Genomic DNA, 20192 nt, shown 5'->3' with positions numbered 1-20192 from the left:
CGACCCCCAAGCCGAGAGAGAACTGCCTTCTTCCTTTTGCGCCCAAGTAACCCCGCCGTCAGGTGGCGTTAGCAGCGCAACACTCGCGTCATCTCTCGCAATGCGCCGCAACTCCGGTGCCGTAAAGCTAGGCGGCGAAGCCGGTTACAGGAGACGGGAGCCATGCGGGTAAAACATCAGTGGACGCGTGAGTCGCGCATGCCCACAGCATGAACTACCGAGTTCATCATGATGCCGCATTTAAAAGGAAAGTGATCATGTGTGCAGAGACGGACGAAAATCAGGCCGCATCACGGGCGTTCGGAGAATCTGAAACTTGCGTTCGAGACTGGCGCAAACACAAGGAGAGGATTTTTGCCAGCAAAGCAATGCGGAACGGTTTCAGTAAACCAAAGTAGGACATAATCTGTGACAATCCACTTTGGCGATACGATCGCCTTGGATCTTGAAAGCAATCTGCGACGGGGAAAGTCCGCCGCACGCCGTTTTTTCGCCGCCTATAGGTCGCGTTGAAACAAGAGGCATGATAGCACGAAGATCAATTCGCTCACCGCGCTTCGTCACTCGAGCGTTTTGACAGTTCGTTTCCGCGGTCAACGAGCGAGATGTGTTCATGTTTGCTCGTTCGCGCGTGACACTGTGCTTGTTAATTTATTTAGCAACCAAATACGGAACCTAGAGCACAGTGACAGCAACGGCAAAAATGCGCCTGGAGTGTCCATTATCGCAATAAAATAGATGTTTTGGTTATAGTGCGGTACCGCTTATAGGGCAGATATTCGCGACTCCGGCGACTTACATTATAAGCGGTCTACACTGTACCTAGTGGGAACCCTCGGGTCCCATAACCGCCGCACAGGCAGCGAACGTCGCGTCAAGCGAATGCGTGCCAGGGAGAGTTGGGAGGGGAGAAACTTTCCTTCCGCGGGCGGCGCGCGGGAATCGCAAGCGCTATCAGCGCCACCGGGTGGGTCACGTGAGATCCCGCTGATATCGCCCGGGTCTCTTTGGCCTCCAGCAAGCGGCGATGGCTGAAGCCTCCGCCGCCGCTCCGGTATTCCTGCACGTGGTTAGTCAACCGCGCAAACGCCGCCCCCCCCCTCCCCCCCCCGTATTCCCCAGTTGGTAAGTCGGAAGCCCTTCTTTACCTAGTGTATTGTTCCCTTCGAGGGAACCCTCAGCGATGTCAACTATAGCTCTTTAACTGCGCTAACACATACTGACAAGGACGAGGCAGACAAGACGTGCGCACGTCTTGTCTGCCTCGTCCTTGTCAGTGTGTGTTAGCGCAGTTAAAAAATTATACCATGCATGTCAACAAACTAGCCCGACTTGGAGCTCTACTTCAACTATAGCTAGCTGGCCTGCTCGAAGTGTTAGTTGCAGTCGTAATAAATGCTTTCCGAGTGTACACGTGGTTGTCGTCTATTGTTTCCTCAAGCTTGTACCGGACCGCGGTGGATGCGCAGGCATGCGCCAACCACGGGGCTCGGTGTGTCGAGGCAGAGGGCTGTTGGCATTCCCCCCGTATCCCGATATTTTGGCGTTCCCAACGTGGGGCAAGCTCTTGGAAAATGGGACGACTATCGGTTCGGATGCAAGGAAGCCTGAAGGCTTTGTCCGGACCAGCGTTAGGCCTCAACCGAAAGCGTGATTGCTAACTAGATTGGGCATGTGCTTTCTTGAGTGCAAGTTAACGCTGCACTAGTGTCACCGAACTTGTGTAGACGCTGAGATTTGCAGTGAGTTTTCTTCTAAGAGTACGCCCGAAGCGAGTGAGTGCAGCAGCCGACGCGGTGGTCGATTTTCCCTGTACATACGTAAATAGCCTCCTTTCTGTATCTTTGGCTCTCGGAGCTGGGCGCCGGAAACGCTGGCTAGGACGTCAGCGGGGCGCAGTCCCAGGAGTCTGCTCGGAAGCTGCGTGTTGAGCAGCGATTGGGGACCACTTAGCTAGGCCTGCATCTCCTCGCGGCGGCTCATTGGAACCCTTTATGGGTCTTTTGTGGCATTGGTATCCGTCATGGACGCGATTAGGCCTAAGGCTCTGCGGAGCTGCCGGTCGCATGTTCGAAGACGACCATGCCGTGACATTTAGCGGGTACAACCGGATTCGCCAGTTCTGCTATACTCGCCCGAGCGGAGAAACCTCGTTCGAAATAAAAAGCTTATTTTGTTCAGATGAACTCAATATTTTGCTGGCGGAATAACCGAAATCTCGGGGGACCAGAGAGCTCTTTGTTTATACGAGCATCGTCCACTTTCGCGCTCTATCGGACCGGAAAAATTCGGTCGAAGCGAATAACTTCATTCAAACGAACTGGATTGTTTTTTTTGTTTGTTTTTTTTTGCGTTGCCGCATAAAGCTATGCGGTAGACAGGGACAGGTGACACATGCGTCTGTCGCGACGTTCGCTGTGCGTGCGGCGGTCATGGGACCCCAGAATTCCCATAATGTCAGTAGGCTCAAGACCTACTACACTGCTTCCGGATCCGACCTTTAGTTGGTCTGGGACGGCGCTTTTACCGCTGGGAGTAGTGCTACAAACCAGTATTTACGATGACGAAGAAGTGAGCAGTGTGAAGACGACGACAACGATTCAAGGCTAGCGCGGGCTGTTGTCTCTTGGCCAAGTGCGGCGTATTTGCTTGTCAATTTACTTGTATATAGCTTCTCGTCTGCGTCTTCCTACGTAACAATATTGTTAGGCAGCGCTTGCACATTGTGGGGTCTCACACATGCTCTTGGGACAAAGGAACGACAACACAGTAGTGCAAACAATCAAAAGAGCATTTAATTCACCTTTCCTACACTAATGCCTGCTAGCCAAATTACTACTCTGATGGGCGCACGACACATTGAGGAAGTGCGACTCGCCATGACCGGATAGCGAGCGAATATGTTCGCCCCATGCTAGACACCAAAGCCTAGTCGTTCGCGTGTATGGTCACGTGAACGGCGGCACGTTTGAACGATCTGTGTTCGTCCATTTCGGTGTACTGCTCCTAGCCGGTCTAGCGAGACGGTCTAGCGAAGCGTGGATCGGCGCACGTGCTACCCGCGACCCCATGCAAAAGAGGAAGCACCTTCTTCCTTTTGCTCCCAAGTAACCCCGCCGTTAGGTGGCATTAGCAGCACAACACTCACGCCATCTCTTTCAATATGCCGCAACCACACCCACCTCCGCCGCCGTAAAGCCACGCTACGGTGGCTAGATGCGTAGGTGTGCCGACGGGTGCATTCGGAGCGTAGTTCAACGCTTCTACGCATCATGAATCAAAATTGGCGCTGCGGTCAGTATAACGGTTCCGCAGCGCGCGCCGTCTGCTCGGCAAAGAAAAAAAAACAGGAAAAAGAAAAGAACAAGGAAAACAAAAATGTTCAACGGCTATGTACAAGTTTTAAAAAAAACACGTAATGAATTAAACTATCCAAGATGTACATGCGAAAATTAAACGCACTTTCAAATATTAAAAAAAAAAAATTACACTCGGCATGTGTACTCGAGGAAAATGCACACTGTTAAAACGCTACATGAACAACACTTGCAATAAGCTGGGCTGGGACCAGCTTCTTTTCGTGCACTAGCCGTAAAGAACCTACCCCACTGAGGGTATGCTTTTTACTAAGGTCCTTCGGTTGTGGAAAAGTCCGTCGTCCAGCGCGAAATCACACAGGTGACTGCTTCCTCAGATTGTACCGGTGCGTGGTCCGAAAGCGGTCCGTTGCCTTGGGTGTGCCCCGTTGCTTGCATGCAATGACGCAAAGGCCTTCAGATCGGCGATATGGGCACGGCTGAGTTTTCCCGGCTGGTGGTGGCATGGAGCAGAGGTAGAATACCCGCCTTCAAATCTGAAGGTCGTAAGTTCGAATCCTACTCCAGTCCACCACATTTTCAGGCATGGAGTGGTGCCTGACACCGGCAAGAAAAAATATATTGCCGAGAGCTAGTGGGGCTATAATAGTTCAGGTTCAGCCAAACTAGGAAGGCCCACTAAGCATCATCAAAGTCACTCCCTCACCAGAACAGGAATTGGCCTCCCTGGTGCAGTATTTGGCCACTACCTCCCTCATGACTCCGGCAATTGGAGGTCGCAGGGAGAGGCCTTCATCCTGCAGTGGACATAAAATATAGGCTGATGATGATGATGAGTTTTCGCGAAGGAGGATCCTTCCGAAAGTACGCGAGCGGAGACCACACTTTCTCTACTCGGTACGGACCAAGCCACTTAGGAGCGAGCGAGGCTGAGAACCCCTTGGTCGCGTCGCTAAGAGCGTGGTTGCGCTTCAGGACGAGATCACCCACCTTAAATGAAAGATGGCAATGCTTCCGGTCATATTGAGCCTTCTGCTGGGCCCTGGCCGATGCCAAATTCTGCCTTGCTCAACAGAGAGCCCGACAAAGCCTGTCCTGAAGTGCTGAAGTGTAAGCAGAACAGTCTGCCGGCGCATCCTCGTCCCCGAGCTGGCATTGCATGACACTGGGCTTCTTCGATTTTCAGAGTTCTGGCAGCCCGCTGGCAGCCAGACGGCAGCCAGCTAGTTCCGGTTCTGGTAGGAAGTCACGTGGGCTGGGATCCCAAGACAACCCCGAGCTGCCCGAAGTTTGCAAAATCGAACGCCGGGACAGCGCTGGCCGCGGGATAAATGTAAGCATGCTACCAGCATAGCAACGACCGGCGTGGGCGGCGCGCGCGAGGCGTAGTTGGCCCATTTCTGCGTTGCCACCTTGAAAATAATCAGCTGTATTCAGGAAAGCGATCACTTTTGCGAGATTTCACGTGACTGCCGCAGCCTAACAAACGGCCTGCGACGTGTCCGATGCCAAGACGGAAAACCGCACGTAAATAATCGCGAAAAAGTGATCGCTCGAGCAGGTCGGCCACCGGCGACATTTGAAGCCATTTGACAAGACACGAAAAAGCGGGTACGTCATCACAGGTAAAATTTCCTGCTGATCGAAATGCTTGCATTCGATTTGAGAAAATTTGTTTCAGTTGATAGTGCTCCTTTCTATTCTGCTTCCGGTGCTGAAGGAGCTGGCGCTGCGGCTGGCGCATGAAAATGCACACCACTTGTGACCAGCGAAAAGCTTTACACAAAAAATAGTATTGGTAGATATTGGTATTGGTCGAAAGCAATAATTAACTTAAGTATGTGTGGCCACTATTTATCTCAACCAGTGCATTCCTTTAACATCAATGGCGGTTTCAAGCTGCCACCCAAGCATACGACGGAGAGACGGAGCTGTGATGCCTTTGCTATATAACTGCAGAAAAAAGATATCGCCGCATATATGCGAGCGATGTGAGAAGGAATACCACTAGAGAAAGATGGACCGAAAAAGCACCGCGATGTGGGGAATTGAGCGTCTACAACTTCGCGAACAACTTACGTGGAACACGATGAAAATGCCATGCAAGCATAATCGACAGCGCCCACGGTGACGCCGCGCTGTATACGGCGGGGAAGAAGCATTCATGGCATAGACACGCACACACACACAAAAGGAAGCTTCAAATGGTTCGCCGCCGTTCGTATGGCACCACCTCACAAGGCAGAACGGTGCGTTATAATCCTAATAAGATAACGCTAGAAGCAACGCAATCAGCGATCCACGCACCGCGCCGACGAGTAAGCGAGACGAAGTCCAAAACCACAACAGCCGGGGCGGCGCGCGCTAGCGTCGACGCAAGCCAGTTGGCTGAGCGAGGTAAATGTCCTCAAGCGCCCGCGCTGCAATCCGTCAAGTCCCCACAAAGATGGCGGCAAGCGCGCATCGCTGCTTTTTGTCGTCTGCTAGCCAGAGAACTTCCAGAGAGCAGCTAGAACAAAATCGTTCTGGCAGGTTCTGGCAGCCTGCGGGTGGGTAGCCAGAAGGGTCCAGCCCGAGTAAAACGAACACGCGGCGGAAGCGCGTCACGCGGTCGGCGGAGCAACCCGAGAAAAAACGAAGGCGCGCTGGCTGGCTCTGGCAGCCTGCGGGTAGCCAGAAGTGGAAAATCGAAGAAGCCCACTGGTCACCGGATTTGCCAACTCCCTTCGAAAATTGAGGAAGGCGGCAGAGAAACCAGTCAAGCGATTCTCGGAGGTTTGGATTGCGAACGCGAGCTCACTCAAGTGATCTGCCCAGTCCCTTTGACGTTCGGCAAAGGCCGCTAACATTGGTTTGAGAGTTCTATTGAGTCTCTCAATCAAATTGGACTGGGGATGGTAATGCGAAGTGGTGCAGTGATTAATTCCCAGGGAACGGCACGTAGCACCAAACACCCGAGCAGTGAAATAGGACGCATTGTCCGTAAACAGTCTTTTCGGAAAGCCAAACCGACAAAACACTTCCTGTAGCCTTTCCAGCACCGCTTGCACTGTCACTTTACGAGGTGGAAACAGTTCCACCCATTTAGAAAAATGATCAACGACTACCATCAGGTCTGTGAACCCCTGCTTACTCCTGGGAAAGGCCCCAAAAGATCGCAGGTGGCCACTTGCCAGGGACGCTCGCTGTCGATTGGTTTCATCAGCCTGGGCGGCTTGCGACCCCTTGATTTCACCATTTGACAGATGTGGTAGGAACGGCAATAGCGAAAAATGTCACGCTTTATGCCAGGCCAGGTCACAGTTTGGCTTAGTTTCGCAAAAACTTAAGAGCCACTGAAATGACCGGCCAAATGTTCGTCATGAAAACATCGGAACAGTGCGCTTCTCAGACTTTTGGGGATAACCACCTTAAACGGGTCCACAGTGTCATCATCGGTGGCTATGTATTTCAGCAGGAGCCCATCATGATTCAACAAATATAAATCCGCGGGAGACCCAGCGACACATGCTATTTCCGGCCCCCCTGCGCCCGCACAACTACCAGCAGCGTCTCGGCGCTTCGTCTCCCTGAGACCGTCGCTCACTCCGTGACAAAACGGATCAATTTGCTGGGCCTTCAGTAGCTCTTGCCTGCTGAAAGTGATTCCAGTTCTCCCAAAGGGGAGGCTCGTCTCGTCCCCACTCATGACTGCAGCCATCGGCGTCATGGGTTCGCTTTCGAGAAGCTCGCACGCTTTGCGGTGCGCTGCTTGCCTGGAGCGCGGAGTAGCAGGTTTGCCCGCTTGCGGACTCGCCTCTCTCTCCACTCATTTCGCCCCCGACGCTAGCTGGCGCTAAGGCACCGGCAGCGGCTGTTGCACCTGGAGAAAAGCTCTGGGTGGACAATGGGGCACGAGATAGCGCGTCAGCTACCACGTTAGTGCTCCCCTTTCGATACTGGACAGAAAAGTCATAATGCTGTATCAGGAGAGCCCAACGCACCAGCCGGCCCGTAGGCTCATGGAGCCGCATCAGCCAGCTTAGCGCATTGTGGTCCGTTTGCGTTACGAATTTCGTACCATCAAGGTAGACGTCAAATTTACGTAGTGCAAACACGATAGCGAGGCACTCCTTCTCCGTCATGGAATAATTCCTCTCAGCCGGTATCAAGGAGCGGCTGGCAAAGGCCAGCAGCTGCAACACTCCATTGTATTCCTGTAGGAGGACTGCTCCTAAACCCAGATCGCTTGCGTCGGTCTGGACAACGAACGGTCTGGTCAGGTCGGGGAGTCTGAGCTGCGCTGTCTCCGCAATGGCGCTAGACAGTTGGCGAAAAGCCTGCTGCTGCTCAGGTCCCCATTGCCACTCGGCCGACTTACCCAAGAGCTTGCTGAAGGGTGCCTGCACTCTGGCACAGGATGGGATGAATGACCGGTAAAAGTTGGCCATTCCCAAAAAGCGGCGAAGGCCACGTACGTCCTTGGGCGCGGGGAAATCCAGGATTGCCTGAAGTTTCTCCCGGTCCGGCTCAATGGCGCCTCCGCCCAATTTAAACCCCAGTAACTGAACTCGGGTTTTTGCTAGTTGGGCTTTCGCAGGATTCAAAGTCATCCTAGCGGCCCTCACCTTCTCGAGCACATCGGCAACATGGGCCAAATGTTCTTCGAAGGTTCGTGAATGAATCACGATATTGTCGAAGTAGGGCATGCAGTACGACCACTTTGCTTCCCCAAGGACGCGGTCCATCAGTCTCTGAAAGGTCGCAGGACCGTTGCAAAGACCAAAGGGCATACGCGTAAACGCACACAACCCTCTGTGGGACGTGAACGCAGTCTTGGACCGGTCACACGCATCCATCCGGACCTGTAGGTAACCTTTCAAGGCACCCAACGTAGTAAAGTACCTCGCGCTGCCCAGGGTTCCTACAATGGAGCTAATCGTAGGAAGCGGATAGGCATCCTTACAAGTCACTCCGTTCAGATGGTGCTAGTCTACGCACAGGCGATTACTGCCATCTTTCTTAGGCGCCAACACAATTGGAGACGCCCAGGCGCTGTATGAGCGGCGGATAATGTCGGCCGATAGCATCTCGTCTAGCAAACCATCAATCACCTGCCTCTTGGCAAGACTGACGGGCCAGGGGTTACACTTCAAAGGAAGCGTGTCACCAGTTTAGATCGCGTGGCTCGCCAAATCGGTACAGCCCGGTTGATCAGTGAAAAGGTATTCCTTGTCGCATAACAGTGCTGACAAACGAGCCTTCTGTGTATCATCTAAATGAGCTGCACAGGCGGACAGAGGATGTGGTGCCTCTTCGTGCTGTGTCGCTCTATCCCACTGAGGATTGTGAGTCGACAAGCGCATAGCGCAGGGGCTTGCCCCCAAATTCTGCGCGCGACACGGTTCGCGCCGTGCCTCTCAATCCCAAAGGGGACCATGAGCGGGCGAGCGCGAAGCTCGGGGGCTTGCCCCCGAACTCGGTGGCGACACGATTTCGACGCCTCATCTGCACAGGCAGAATCGGATGCCGGCGGGCTGATGAATGCATTTAGCAACGTGAACTGTCCGTCGCGATAGCCGCCATTCGCAATGTCCACAACGATCCTGGTTTTAAGGAGGAAGTCCCTGCCGAGAATCGCAGGAACACTGAGCCCTGGAAGATGAATGAAACGCGTGTGTCGCATTCGCTCTCCCTACCTGACCGTCAACCTTGTGGCGCCATCCGAATTGGCCACGCTTTTTGCAAGATTGAATGTCGTTCGGCAGTCCCGCAAGCGCACTGCGTATTTTTGCAAGTGGGACAAAACCTGTTCGCTGAACAACGAAGCGCTTGTGCCGGTGTCCAGCAGCGCCGAAAATTCGCGGCCGGCAATGGTCACCGGAATAAAAGGCACATGTGCACCAGCAACAACCTGCTCAGTACTCCGAGGGAACAAGCAAAGGTTCCGTCACTCGTGCCTTCACGAGCGACCTGCGCTCCAGTTTCTCGGCCTCACAGGAGACCAGGGCGCAGTGCAATCCCTTGCTATGTGCCCTCGTTGTTCGCAGCGAAAACAGTGCACTCTGCCGCGGTATCTTTCCCGAGGCGGAGCGGCTTCAACTCTCTCCTGGGGTCGGCTCGCCGCTTGGCCAAAGGGCTTGTTATCACGAGCGTCTCCCTTCGCGATGCGCTGGGTCGAAAAGCGTCCCTGCGCATGCGTTTCGGGCGGTGGTGCAGCACAGGCTGCCCGCCTCCCGTGCGTGTAGGGATCGAGAGCGTGTGTGCTCAGCTCCCAAGCACACCCGCTTGCAGCCGCAAAGGCAGCTTGGCCGGGTTGTTGCCGTTAAGAGAAAGGGCTCAGGCCCTCTCTACGCGCAGCTTGGCTCAAGGGCCTCGCTGGCGGGCGGCGGTGGGCGATAGGCGCGCGCGGCGATAATGCCACCTTGGATGCGCTTCGCCTCAGCGGCCAATTCCTCCAGATTTGGGAAGCAGCCGCCACCCAGGTACGCCGAAAAGGTCGGATGTGCCTGCCTTATCGCCCGTTCGACGCGTTCCTCGTTCGAGGCATTGAGCTCGGCGACTAAGAAAAGGTCTTCCATCGCCCGTACGTTGCCCAAGCTCTCGCCGCATCCTACTCTCGTAGTCAGTGGGTAGGAATTCACGCAGGAATTCCGCGCGGAACTTCTCGAGGGTTGTTTCACCGTGTCCGGAAAGCCGGTACCACTTAGCCGCCGTATCAGTGAGTGCAGCAGGGATGACACGTCCGAGTACCTCCTGATCGTTCAAACCCAGAGCTCTCTGGTAGCGTGCGAGGGAGTAACAGTAATCCCTGGCACTGAGCAGGTCACCGTATCCGCTGTAGGTCGGGACTGCCAACCATACAGTGGGGTGAGCGCATTTCGAAACAGCCGACAGCGTTTTAACTGCCCCAGAGAGCGCCTGGATCATTTCGGCGGCGTTTTGCAACAGCGTCTGTGCGCCTGCTCCAAAGGGAGCCGTTGGTGCGTTAGCGGAGCGGACTAGCAAGGATAAACTGTCGTCCAGCTCTATCAGTGGCGCGGTTTCCACAGGGATACCGGCCGGCGTACTCCCATTGAACCCCAGAGCAAAAATGATTCCTAGCGGGGTGCGCCTGCTGTTATTCACATCCGCCACTTGAGGCAGCTGTACGTGAATTGCTTAGGCCGCTTGCAGCCAGCGTTGACAGAACAGGCGCATGCTCGATCGATGTGCCACTGGGCGCCACCGAATGTACTCCAAAGGTAGACGGATGAGCGAAATTCGTGGTCCCCGTGTGGTAATTCCCACAGGGGGTCGCAGCATTCCACTGGTTTTGGCTGTTTAATTGAGAAGCAGCCAGCGTCGACAAAACAGGTGCGTGCTCGATCGGTGTGCCACTGGGCGCCACCGAGTGTACTCGAAAGGTAGACGGATGAGCGAAATTCGTGGTCGCCGTGTTGTAATTCATACAGGGGGCCGCACCATTCCACTGGTTCTGGCTGTTCAATTGAGAAGCAGCCAACGGGCAAAAGTCGGAGGGGGCTAAAGCCCCGTTTCCGTGCTGCGCTCCATTTACTCCCGAGGGAGCCGATGATCGGGAGCGCTGCGACATCGCACTGCTTGGCATTCCAAAGGGAGCCGTGGCAGATGAATTTGACCGTGAGCACTCTTTGGAGAGGGCTCTGGCCCCGTTCTCAAATAACGCTACTGCTCCAAAGGGAGCTGGTACGTAGCACCTCGCGTTGTCGTCCCCACAGGGGGTCGTTACAAGTGAGGGTGCAGGAGTGCGCTGCTCAAGGGAGGCACTGACCCCGTTATCGAGCAACGCGGCGTCTGCTAACACTAACAAAGGACAAAGGTTACTATGCCTAGCAGACATAACGTGGCGAGTCCAATTTGCCAAGACGTATTGTCTCGGCTAAGCACAGACAAAGGCTTAATGAGCCTTTGAATCCATGTTGGGCGCCAGTGTGGGTTCTTGGTGTCTCACAGGAGACCAACCACCGCGGGTTCGAGCTTAGCGAGCCACAGGGCCGCATCAGCCGTCGCCTCCAGCACCGCTCGCGCACGAGCTCTGAGGCCGCAAGGGGCTACTGAGTGACGCACGCAAAAACACAGTAAAGCCCTGAGTTGACGGAAACCGTTTATTGAATCCGTCGGCACCAGCACTGCACAAACGCCCGCGCGGCGGGGAACCAAAGGGGTCCTGCACCAAGGGCGAAAATACAATAACGGGCACCTATAGCACGTCGCGGCGAGAGCACAGGCTCAAGCTGGGACACACCGCTAGGAAAAGTCCCGGCGTCTATGCTACTTGCTCTGGCGATAACCAATGGGTCAACTCGCGAGAGCTCGGGCAATCTCCTTCGACTTGGGCTTTCGGCAAGTGCGGCTCGGCGTGGTGCGACCTCGCGCAAGCACTAGGCTCCGCTCGCCGGCTTAGCGTCGGGAAAGAATCAGCACAAAGTATGCGCTCCCCGCATGGGCAAAGGCACTGTGCGCGAGCTCCAGTCCTAGTCACAAAGGTGTCAGAGGACAAGAGGAAAGCATGTACGTATCTTGCACCGGTCCCGGAGATGAGAGAGCCATGCTTAGTAACTGGCAGCCGGCAAGGTTCGTGTAGTGACATCAGCGCCCCGCCCTCACCGCTAACCACTGCAAGTGGAGTGCCACCGCGGGAACTGGTTGGGAGCGGGACGGGGAAAAGGTGGGGGACGGCAGAACAGGTGTAGCCTGCGCAAAGGCACCGGTGCCTCCCTCAATCCACACAAATTGCACGCCTTTACTTTCTTTTCAAGGGCAAGAACATGGCGTGCAAAAGCAACAAGAGAACAGGAAGCACCTGAAGTTGAGGCATGTGCTGTGAATAATGTTATGATGCGGTGGACCAGCGTTGCGACCTTGCTGGCGCTAGGCAATGTATGTTGGTGTCTGCTGACTCAAGTTACGAGAGCTTGTATTTTAAATACATTCATCAATCTAGCCCAAGACGTATTGCTTTATTTTATTGCAACCAAACAGGGAACCATATCCACTTACCAACACAATTCTTCTCGTAACAATTCTGAGTCCAAGTGAGCCCAACTGAGTAACAGTTTGGCGAGTCTGAATAATCCCGGCCGAGTATTATTTTTGTGAGTGAGTGAGCCGACTGAGTAAAAGTTTGGTGAGTCCGAGTGATCCCGGCCAAGTATAATTTTGGTGAGTGAGTCCAAGTGAGCTCGGCTGAGTTGAATTTTGGTGATTCTGAGCCCGGCTGAGTAAAAGTTTGGCAAGTCTGAGTAATCCCGGCCAAGTATTATTTTGGTGAGTGAGTGAGCCGACTGAGTAAAAGTTTGGCGAGCCCGAGTGATCCTGGCCAAGTATAATTTTGATGAGCGAGTCCGAGTGAGCTCGGCTGAGTTGAATTTTGGTGATTCTGAGTCTGAGTGAGCCCGGCTGAGTAAAAGTTTGGCGAGTCTGAGTAATCCCGGCCAAGTATTATTTTGGTGAGTGAGTAAGCCGACTGAGTAAATGTTTGGTGAGTCCGAGTGATCCCGGTCAAGTATAATTTTGGTGAGTCTGAGTGATCCCGGCCAAGTATTATTTCGGTGAGTCTGAGTCCGAGCGAGCCCGGCTGAGTAAATGTTTGGCGAGTCTGCGTGAGCTCGGCTGAGTAAAAGTTTGGTGAGTCTGAGCGATCCCAGCCAAGTATAATTTTGGGGAGTCTGAGTTCGAGCCTTAATTGTCTGCCAGCTTAGACCACTAGGCAAGTGCTCATGGTTGTGATGCCCTCATGGTTGTAGCATTGTCGTAACTCCAGCTTCGTCATCTGAATCTCGTCTTGCTTACGTCACGCCTTCTACGACGACTCAGTGACCCAAATTGTCTGATAGCTTGAGCCACTAGGTATGTGCTCGTGGTTTTGGTACCGGCGTCATTCCACCTTCATCATCTGACTCGTCTTGCCGTTGTCACTGTCATGCAGTCGCTATCATGCATTCATTGCAACTTGGTTGTCGCCATGCCATCAGTCCAAATTCGTCACACGGTTGCCGTCATACTGTCATCGTGCGCTGTTATCGTTATGCCAAGGGCATTGTTTCAGCATTGTCATGCCATTGTCGTTCCCGTTGACCTCAATTTTTCATCATCCCATCATCGTCATACAGTTGTCGTCATGCCGTCTTACTTATGGGTGACCTTGGCATGCAAGTGCCATAGTAAGGTGGACCAGTACCAGAGACAGTGTATGTCACATCTAGCCAAAGCAATGGAAGTGTCAGAATGACTACTATATATTTCTAATTAACGTGACCTCAGCAATATAGTGCGTTGCTGCATTGCTTGAATACTAATCGCATTACCATTGACAGTCATCGTAAGATTGGTTCTGCGTTAATTTTTAAAAGCAACACCATCGTACCAATTCTTTTTGCTATGCAAAATCAAAAAGTTTGCTCTGTCATGATAATGTTGATGCTGTCATTGTGAATGTCAATGACCGCTTGAATATTAAATTGTTTCCCAACCTTCATACTTGCCAAGTTTTTTGTGTGTGAGAAGGATGCATTATGGTTTCTACAATTTTTAAAATATATGTTGGTACTCCTTTGAGGAGCACACATAAGTTAGTGGCACCAGGTTTTCCTCTAGGTAGTATTGCAAGAAACTGTGAAAGGAGTGGACAGCAATGCTTAAGAGCTTGGTTGCCATGGCCACCACCCCATTTCAGAAAGAGACTGCTGCTAAATTACGATCAGTACATCTATGATGATGGATGCACTGCTGAGTGCTGTCACCTGAACAAGTTCAAGTAATAAAGTTCGCCAGAGTGGCAGTTTGGGCGTGTTTGTAATTCATAAAAACATTAAGCAAGCACGAGCTGGACATGGACGAAAAAGGCGCATATACACACACACACAGGCACTGTGTGTGTATATGTGCCTTTTTTGTCCGTGTCAAATTCGTGCTTCCTTAACACTCCAAGTAATGCCCATTGTGCTTGCAGGTGTGTGATGGTTGGCATAAATAGTGCAGAGATTGTTGGACTTAGCAGTGGAAATCCAGTGCAACTGCTAGACTTGAATCTAAGCTCGAAGCGTCTGCACTTGACACGAAACGATGGATGGCAGCCCGTAGAAGCCGCTGCTAGCCGCTGCTTCTGCACGGCATTGGCATAGATAGCATTTTTATCAACTGTGTGCTACATTTTAAAGCAGTGCTGCATGCTGAAGAAAGCTTTGCAGCAAGAACCTCAGTCCATCATAATTTGGTATTTGCAGAGCCAGCATACCAGAGAACACCCTTCCGGGTTCGACACTCCTGCGAGTATCAGCTAGTGATCAAGACGGGCGTGTGGAGTACCGGCTCCTGGACACAGCCAGTGGGCGGTTCGTGCTCAGCCGTGGGTCCCTGGTGCTAGCACGGCCACTGGAGCCACGTACACGATATGCACTGCGCGTTCTGGCCACGGATCTGGGCCGGCCACCACGCAACGCCACTGCACAGCTGCTCATAAATGTTGAGGGTCGTGGGCCACCGGCATTTGCGCAAGCCCGGTATGAGGCATCCGTCTCGGAGGCCGCACCAGTGGGCCACACGCTGCTGCATCTGGGCCCTTCGGTGCCAGGCCTCCGCTATGCCATCAGCTCGGGAAACCGGCTTGGCTGCTTCCAAATCGACGCAGCCGGCGACCTGGTCGTGGCCGCAATGTTGGACTATGATGTGGTCGCCGAGCAACGACTTGTGGTGCGCGCCACAGACAGCAATGGCCGGGCGGCATTGACCAGCGTGCTGGTGCGCTTGCAGGACGAGAACGACAATGCTCCCCGGTTTCCGTTGGCCGAGTATGTTGCCTCAGTTGAAGAAGGCGCACCTGTGGGCAGTCCACTTCTTGTGGCACGAGCCATTGATGGTGATAGGGGTCCATTCGGCAGGCTCAACTACTCACTCATTGAAGGCGCCCAGTTGGTCAGAGTGGACGGCTCTACAGGTGCCCTGACCTCGGCCACCGTGTTTGACTACGAGGCACAGCCACACTTCCAGCTCACAGTGCGCGCCACCGATGCAGGCGGACGTTGGGCAACGGCCCGTGTTCACGTTCATGTTCTAAGTCGAGATGAGTTCGTGCCAGTGTTTGACCAGGAAGAGTACAGGTTTGCAGTGCCCTTGGGTGCCCCTATAGGGCATGTGGTCGGGCGTGTTCATGCAACAGATCGTGATCGTGGACCCGACGGTCGTGTTCTGTACCAGATTCGTGGTGGCAGCGTCCACTTTCGTGTGAACGCATCTTCGGGCACACTGTCCGTTCGTGCCCCATGGCCCGGTGGCAGCCGCCTTCAAGTGGTGGCCAGCTCGGGTCGGCGTGGCTCCTTGGTGGCCACCACTGGAGTAACCCTGGAGGAGGCACCCGCAGCGCCTGCTGCTGCTTCGGCATCACGTGGCCTGCCGGCCTGGGCATTGGCCTTGCTGTTACTTGCGTTGACAGCCGTGGCTGGGCTCGCAGCTGCTGTGGCACTGCTGCGGGGCAGACTACAGACCAAGCGGCCTGCCGAGCCTAGCCTAGACACGTCATTTGACACGGTTGACTTGCGGCGGGACCCATTTCCAGCCTTCTACGAGCGGCCTGATGATGCAGCAGTCGCCATGCACACTTCCGAGGTGTCTGAGCAGTCGAGTGGGCGTGGCTCAGCTGAAGATGAAGACGAGGAGATTCGCATGATCAATGAAGGGCTGCGGCCACAAGGCGACAGTGGCTCTGACATGTCAGTGCGCAACACCCACGAATACCTAGCCCGACTGGGCATTGACCCTGCAGCACCGATTGACTCGTGGGCAAAGGCACCCAGTGCACCTGCTGATGATGAAGACTTGTCAAGTTTGCTCTATGCAAAGCTGGACGAACCAACCGAGAGCCTGGGTGAGCCATCAATGACTGGGTCATTAAGCTCAATTGTGCATAGTGAAGAGGAGCTGGCTGGCTCATACAATTGGGACTACTTGCTTGACTGGGGTCCGCAGTACCAGCCACTGGCGCATGTCTTTGCTGAAATTGCTAGGCTCAAGGATGATGTGCGGGCTGGTGGTGCCCCGCCACGTTCCCCTGTTGGAGGCGCAGTCGATGACAGTTATGCTGCCGCCCTGTCGCCCTCTTTCTCTCCTGCGCTGCTACCACTTGCCTCCAGGTCACCTTCACCACTGCCTTGTCTGCGCCGTACACCACCAGACTGACATGTGCCATGCTCTGTAAAAAGCTGTTTATTCTTCTTTAAATGTAGATTTCACTGGCTGCACACATTCCAACTTGTTACAACAGGCAGCAGTGGGAAATAGCGACATGTAATGTTCTGCCTCTGTAAACCATGTAAAACTGTTGATGCATCATTCTGTTTGCCAGGTTGTGAGCATATCATTTTGTGTATATGCATTTCACTACATATCCATCACTACATACTAGTGCAGTGCACTGGCAGCTGCATTCACTTAACATTAGCTACATGACCTTGGAGGTCCTATCACATAGGCCACTTCATAGAATGAATGTAGAACAAAAGTGGGTGCATACACCTGTTAGACCTCTGCTAATCTTGATGGCAGCCATGCTGTTCCAAATTGAGGTATCCAAATGGTGGATCAAATTCAGCAGTCATTGCAACAATTGTCTTTTTATATTATGCGCTCCTGCATCTACTGCCAGCTTTTGCAGCTCGCTATTCCATTATGTAGTGTCCGTGCAAGTATGTAGTATGTAGGCTGAAGCTGGGTTTGTATCGCTTTACAGATTGAGAAGAGCTGGTCTGCACTCTTGCCCCAAAAAAGGAGCTTTTGGCTGTGGTCAATAACTGATCAATGTATCTTAATTTGATTCCTGTATATTTCAAAGAAACTAGAGTGCTGTGGTCAAGTTTACCTACTGCATTGACAGGGTCACAAATGTAAAATGAGCACAACCCTAGCATCGGCTGTAACTGAGCGTCCGTATGGGCCTTATCAATACATTTTAATTCGTGCATGTAGACTGTACTTTATAAGCTGTGTGCTCGAGAACACATCTTCCTCCAAAGAGGCACAATTGTGGTGAGAACACATGTATATCATCCAAGCCATTGCACCATTAACTTATGCTCTCCATTATGTCCGTGCAGAATATAGTTGCCCAAGCACGTATTGCAACTGATAATATTACAAGTGAGCGCAGGGTGTAATGAAAAAGGAAGAGACATACTGTATAACGATAAGCTGACATTTAGCAATGTCTCCCTTCAGCCTCGGTATTATATTTTTGCAAGTTCAGCATGTTCACGATGATGTATGTAGTGTCACATTTCTTGAATATGAGGTTTTCAAGTTTGCCTTTGTAAGTGTGCAAATCTTGCTGCAAATAATAGCGAAATACGCTAGCTGCGTTCGAGCAAGATAGTACCACACAGGATCCTCCTCATTGATCTCTACCCTCTAACACAGATCAACCTGGCATATTCTCATTTGGCACAGCTGATGAGCTCTCTCTCTTCAGTGATGCATCTTGCCTTTACTTACTGAATCATCAGCCTATTTTTATGTTAACTGCAGGACGAAGGCCTCTCCCTGCTTACTTACTGCAAACATCTTGTTATTGGCAAGCTCTGTAATTTCACGCTAAACTTTTTTAATAATTCATATGCACTGAAGTTTTGCTAAATAACTATCCCACTGTAATATAAAAATGGCATCACTTTGAGACCAATTTTTTTGCATATTATAGGCCATTAACAACGAACATTGGGTCCTAGCAGAAGTAAAAGAATTTTCAATGTGCCAGTTTTTTTTAGACTGTACTACTTAATTTTAAAAAATTGTCTATTGCAGATAGCATAATTTTAATCCTTGAACTCTATTTCTCAAGGTGGTATTCATTACTTGCACAATTCACAATTGCACAAGTCAATGAATGATTTACTAATTACAAAATTTGACCAAGTTTCTAATTTATGAATTGTACCCAGTGAGACTGCAAGACAACGAATTCTGAGAATGGCATGCACCACAAAACTTGCGATATAAAATGCACTGTTGCACAACTTACTTTCTTTAGGGAGTTTTAGATTTAGCGCACCCAAACAACTTCTGGTACCCGAAGGGATCTTTGTGCACCCAAAGTGACACGCCCTGCTGGTGTTCTTTTGTATACCTCCTTGAATTCTTTTATAAGCCCAGCAGTTTGCATCCCCAAACTTTGGGTGCACAAAATCTAAAACTCTCTATTAACAAAACACCATCTTATGCATTGAATCACAAAAATAATGAAAACTAATGTATTTCGTCACACACTTTGGAAATTAATACCTCAAAACTGGTGTCATCCTGAGAATTCATTTGATTTCGCATTTCATTTCTCATGCAAGTAATGTATAGACTACAATTGTGGTATCTGCCCTGGGAATTTTTTTTTTATTCCGTATAATTAGAAAATATACTAAAACAGCTGGCTAGATTAACTGCTCTGACGTGGTGGCACGAGGTGATACAATAGATTGACATCAGAAAGATGCTCTATTGGGGATCGTGCAGTCATCATCGTGAGCGCAGCCCATCATTCACCATTGCTGCTATTTTGTTTCAACAAAATATTTTTATAAATTTTTAAAGAGTTCATCAAATTTCTACTGTGCACAGTCGTGATAGATTCTCCTGGTGCATTGTGGGCGTGACAAGTTTGCTTTTTATGCCGAGTTTTCAAACTTGTGTTGCTGTAACAGATATGCAGTCTGCCAATTGTACAGTCAAAAACTAATTCTGGGGTATACTTATAATTATTGGTCCTTGCTGTTGACAATGTCGTTTAAGTGGATGGCGTTCTTGGTTTATTCATTATATAACTTGTAGCATTACTGTGCCTGATCTTGTAAAGCTTCTGTCACTTTCACTGCCAGTGGTTCTCAACTGCAAGACATAAGCAATCTCAACTAGACTTTTTTTTTTCCCCCTTCTTGAGTATTATCAATGTGTGTCCTATATACCAATGCAATGTGGCTATTAAAAGCTGCAGTGCAACATAGATTCCTATTGTGATCATGACTGCCATCACTGTGCCAACTACTCTGTAAAACCTGTGATGTAGTGGAATTTTTGGTAAGCCACTTTACAACATGCTGAAACTGCTTTGCTTTTGTGCCTTTATCCTCCCTGATGTGCAGTAGTGCAATTGTGTACAAATATTATTGGCAGAAGCTGCCCTGTAAATATAATGTTGCCCCAGAGGCCGCTTGGAACTACCTCATAAGTGCGGCTTGTGTGCCTGAGCTCAGCAGGCTGGTGCAGTGAGAAATAAAGTTTTGCTAGATCCCTTCAGTCTGTGATCAATTCTTTGGGATTCATTAGGGCTAAGCGGCCTTGCCACAGCACCTCTACTGTTATTTCCTGGGCTGTGGCGGCTCTGTCGGCACAAAAAGCTGTGAAGAATCCCTGAACTGGAATGGGCCGTGATGCCTGCAAAGGTGCTTCAGCTAGAAAAGACAACTGCTACTGGTATGTGCATTAGATGGTTTCTGTGGGTAAAGAAAATAACCTTCTATGCTGCAAGAACATGCCCACCATTGCTTGGTAAAAAGGTGACTTTTGCCAAGTTTGACAAGTTTGTATGCAACGCCTATGGTACTGCAACAACTTAGGTGTTACACCTCTGCAATTAAACTCTTTAATATTATGGGGTCTTATATTAATGGCCCCAAGTAGGGGCTGTACCTAGAAATTATTTCTGGGATGGGTATTGCGGGTGTAGCAACAGGAAGAAGGAGAGCCATCATTGGAAAAGTTCCATGTTCTAATCATCGAAGTAAACCATTACGGTTCCTTTGCTCACAACATAGTGCCATAACCAGCATTAACCCTCACCACTGAGGCCAGGATAGCAGAGCCCCAACTAAAGAAAACTACGGCAGCAGACGTGCAATT

At 51.4% G+C, this 20192-nt stretch overlaps 1 protein-coding gene across 3 annotated transcripts in view; it reads left to right on the top strand.

Annotated features, from left to right (window-relative positions):
- LOC119449354 (protein dachsous) overlaps nt 1-19589 on the top strand; it is a 199696-nt gene extending 180107 nt beyond the window's left edge. For all 3 annotated transcript variants that reach the window (XM_037712521.2, XM_037712520.2, XM_049665182.1), the window contains exon 25: nt 14543-19589. In XM_037712521.2, the coding sequence (XP_037568449.1) occupies nt 14543-16490 (1948 nt within the window). In that variant the 3' untranslated portion in view covers nt 16491-19589. The remainder of the gene's footprint in view (nt 1-14542) is intronic.
- The last annotated feature ends 603 nt before the right edge of the window (nt 19590-20192 follow it).

The sequence above is a fragment of the Dermacentor silvarum genome, chromosome 4, assembly GCF_013339745.2.
Source record: "Dermacentor silvarum isolate Dsil-2018 chromosome 4, BIME_Dsil_1.4, whole genome shotgun sequence".
In the NCBI taxonomy this organism is placed as follows: domain Eukaryota; kingdom Metazoa; phylum Arthropoda; class Arachnida; order Ixodida; family Ixodidae; genus Dermacentor; species Dermacentor silvarum.
Note: the sequence above shows the minus strand (reverse complement) of the source record. Positions and strands in the feature narration are given on the sequence as shown.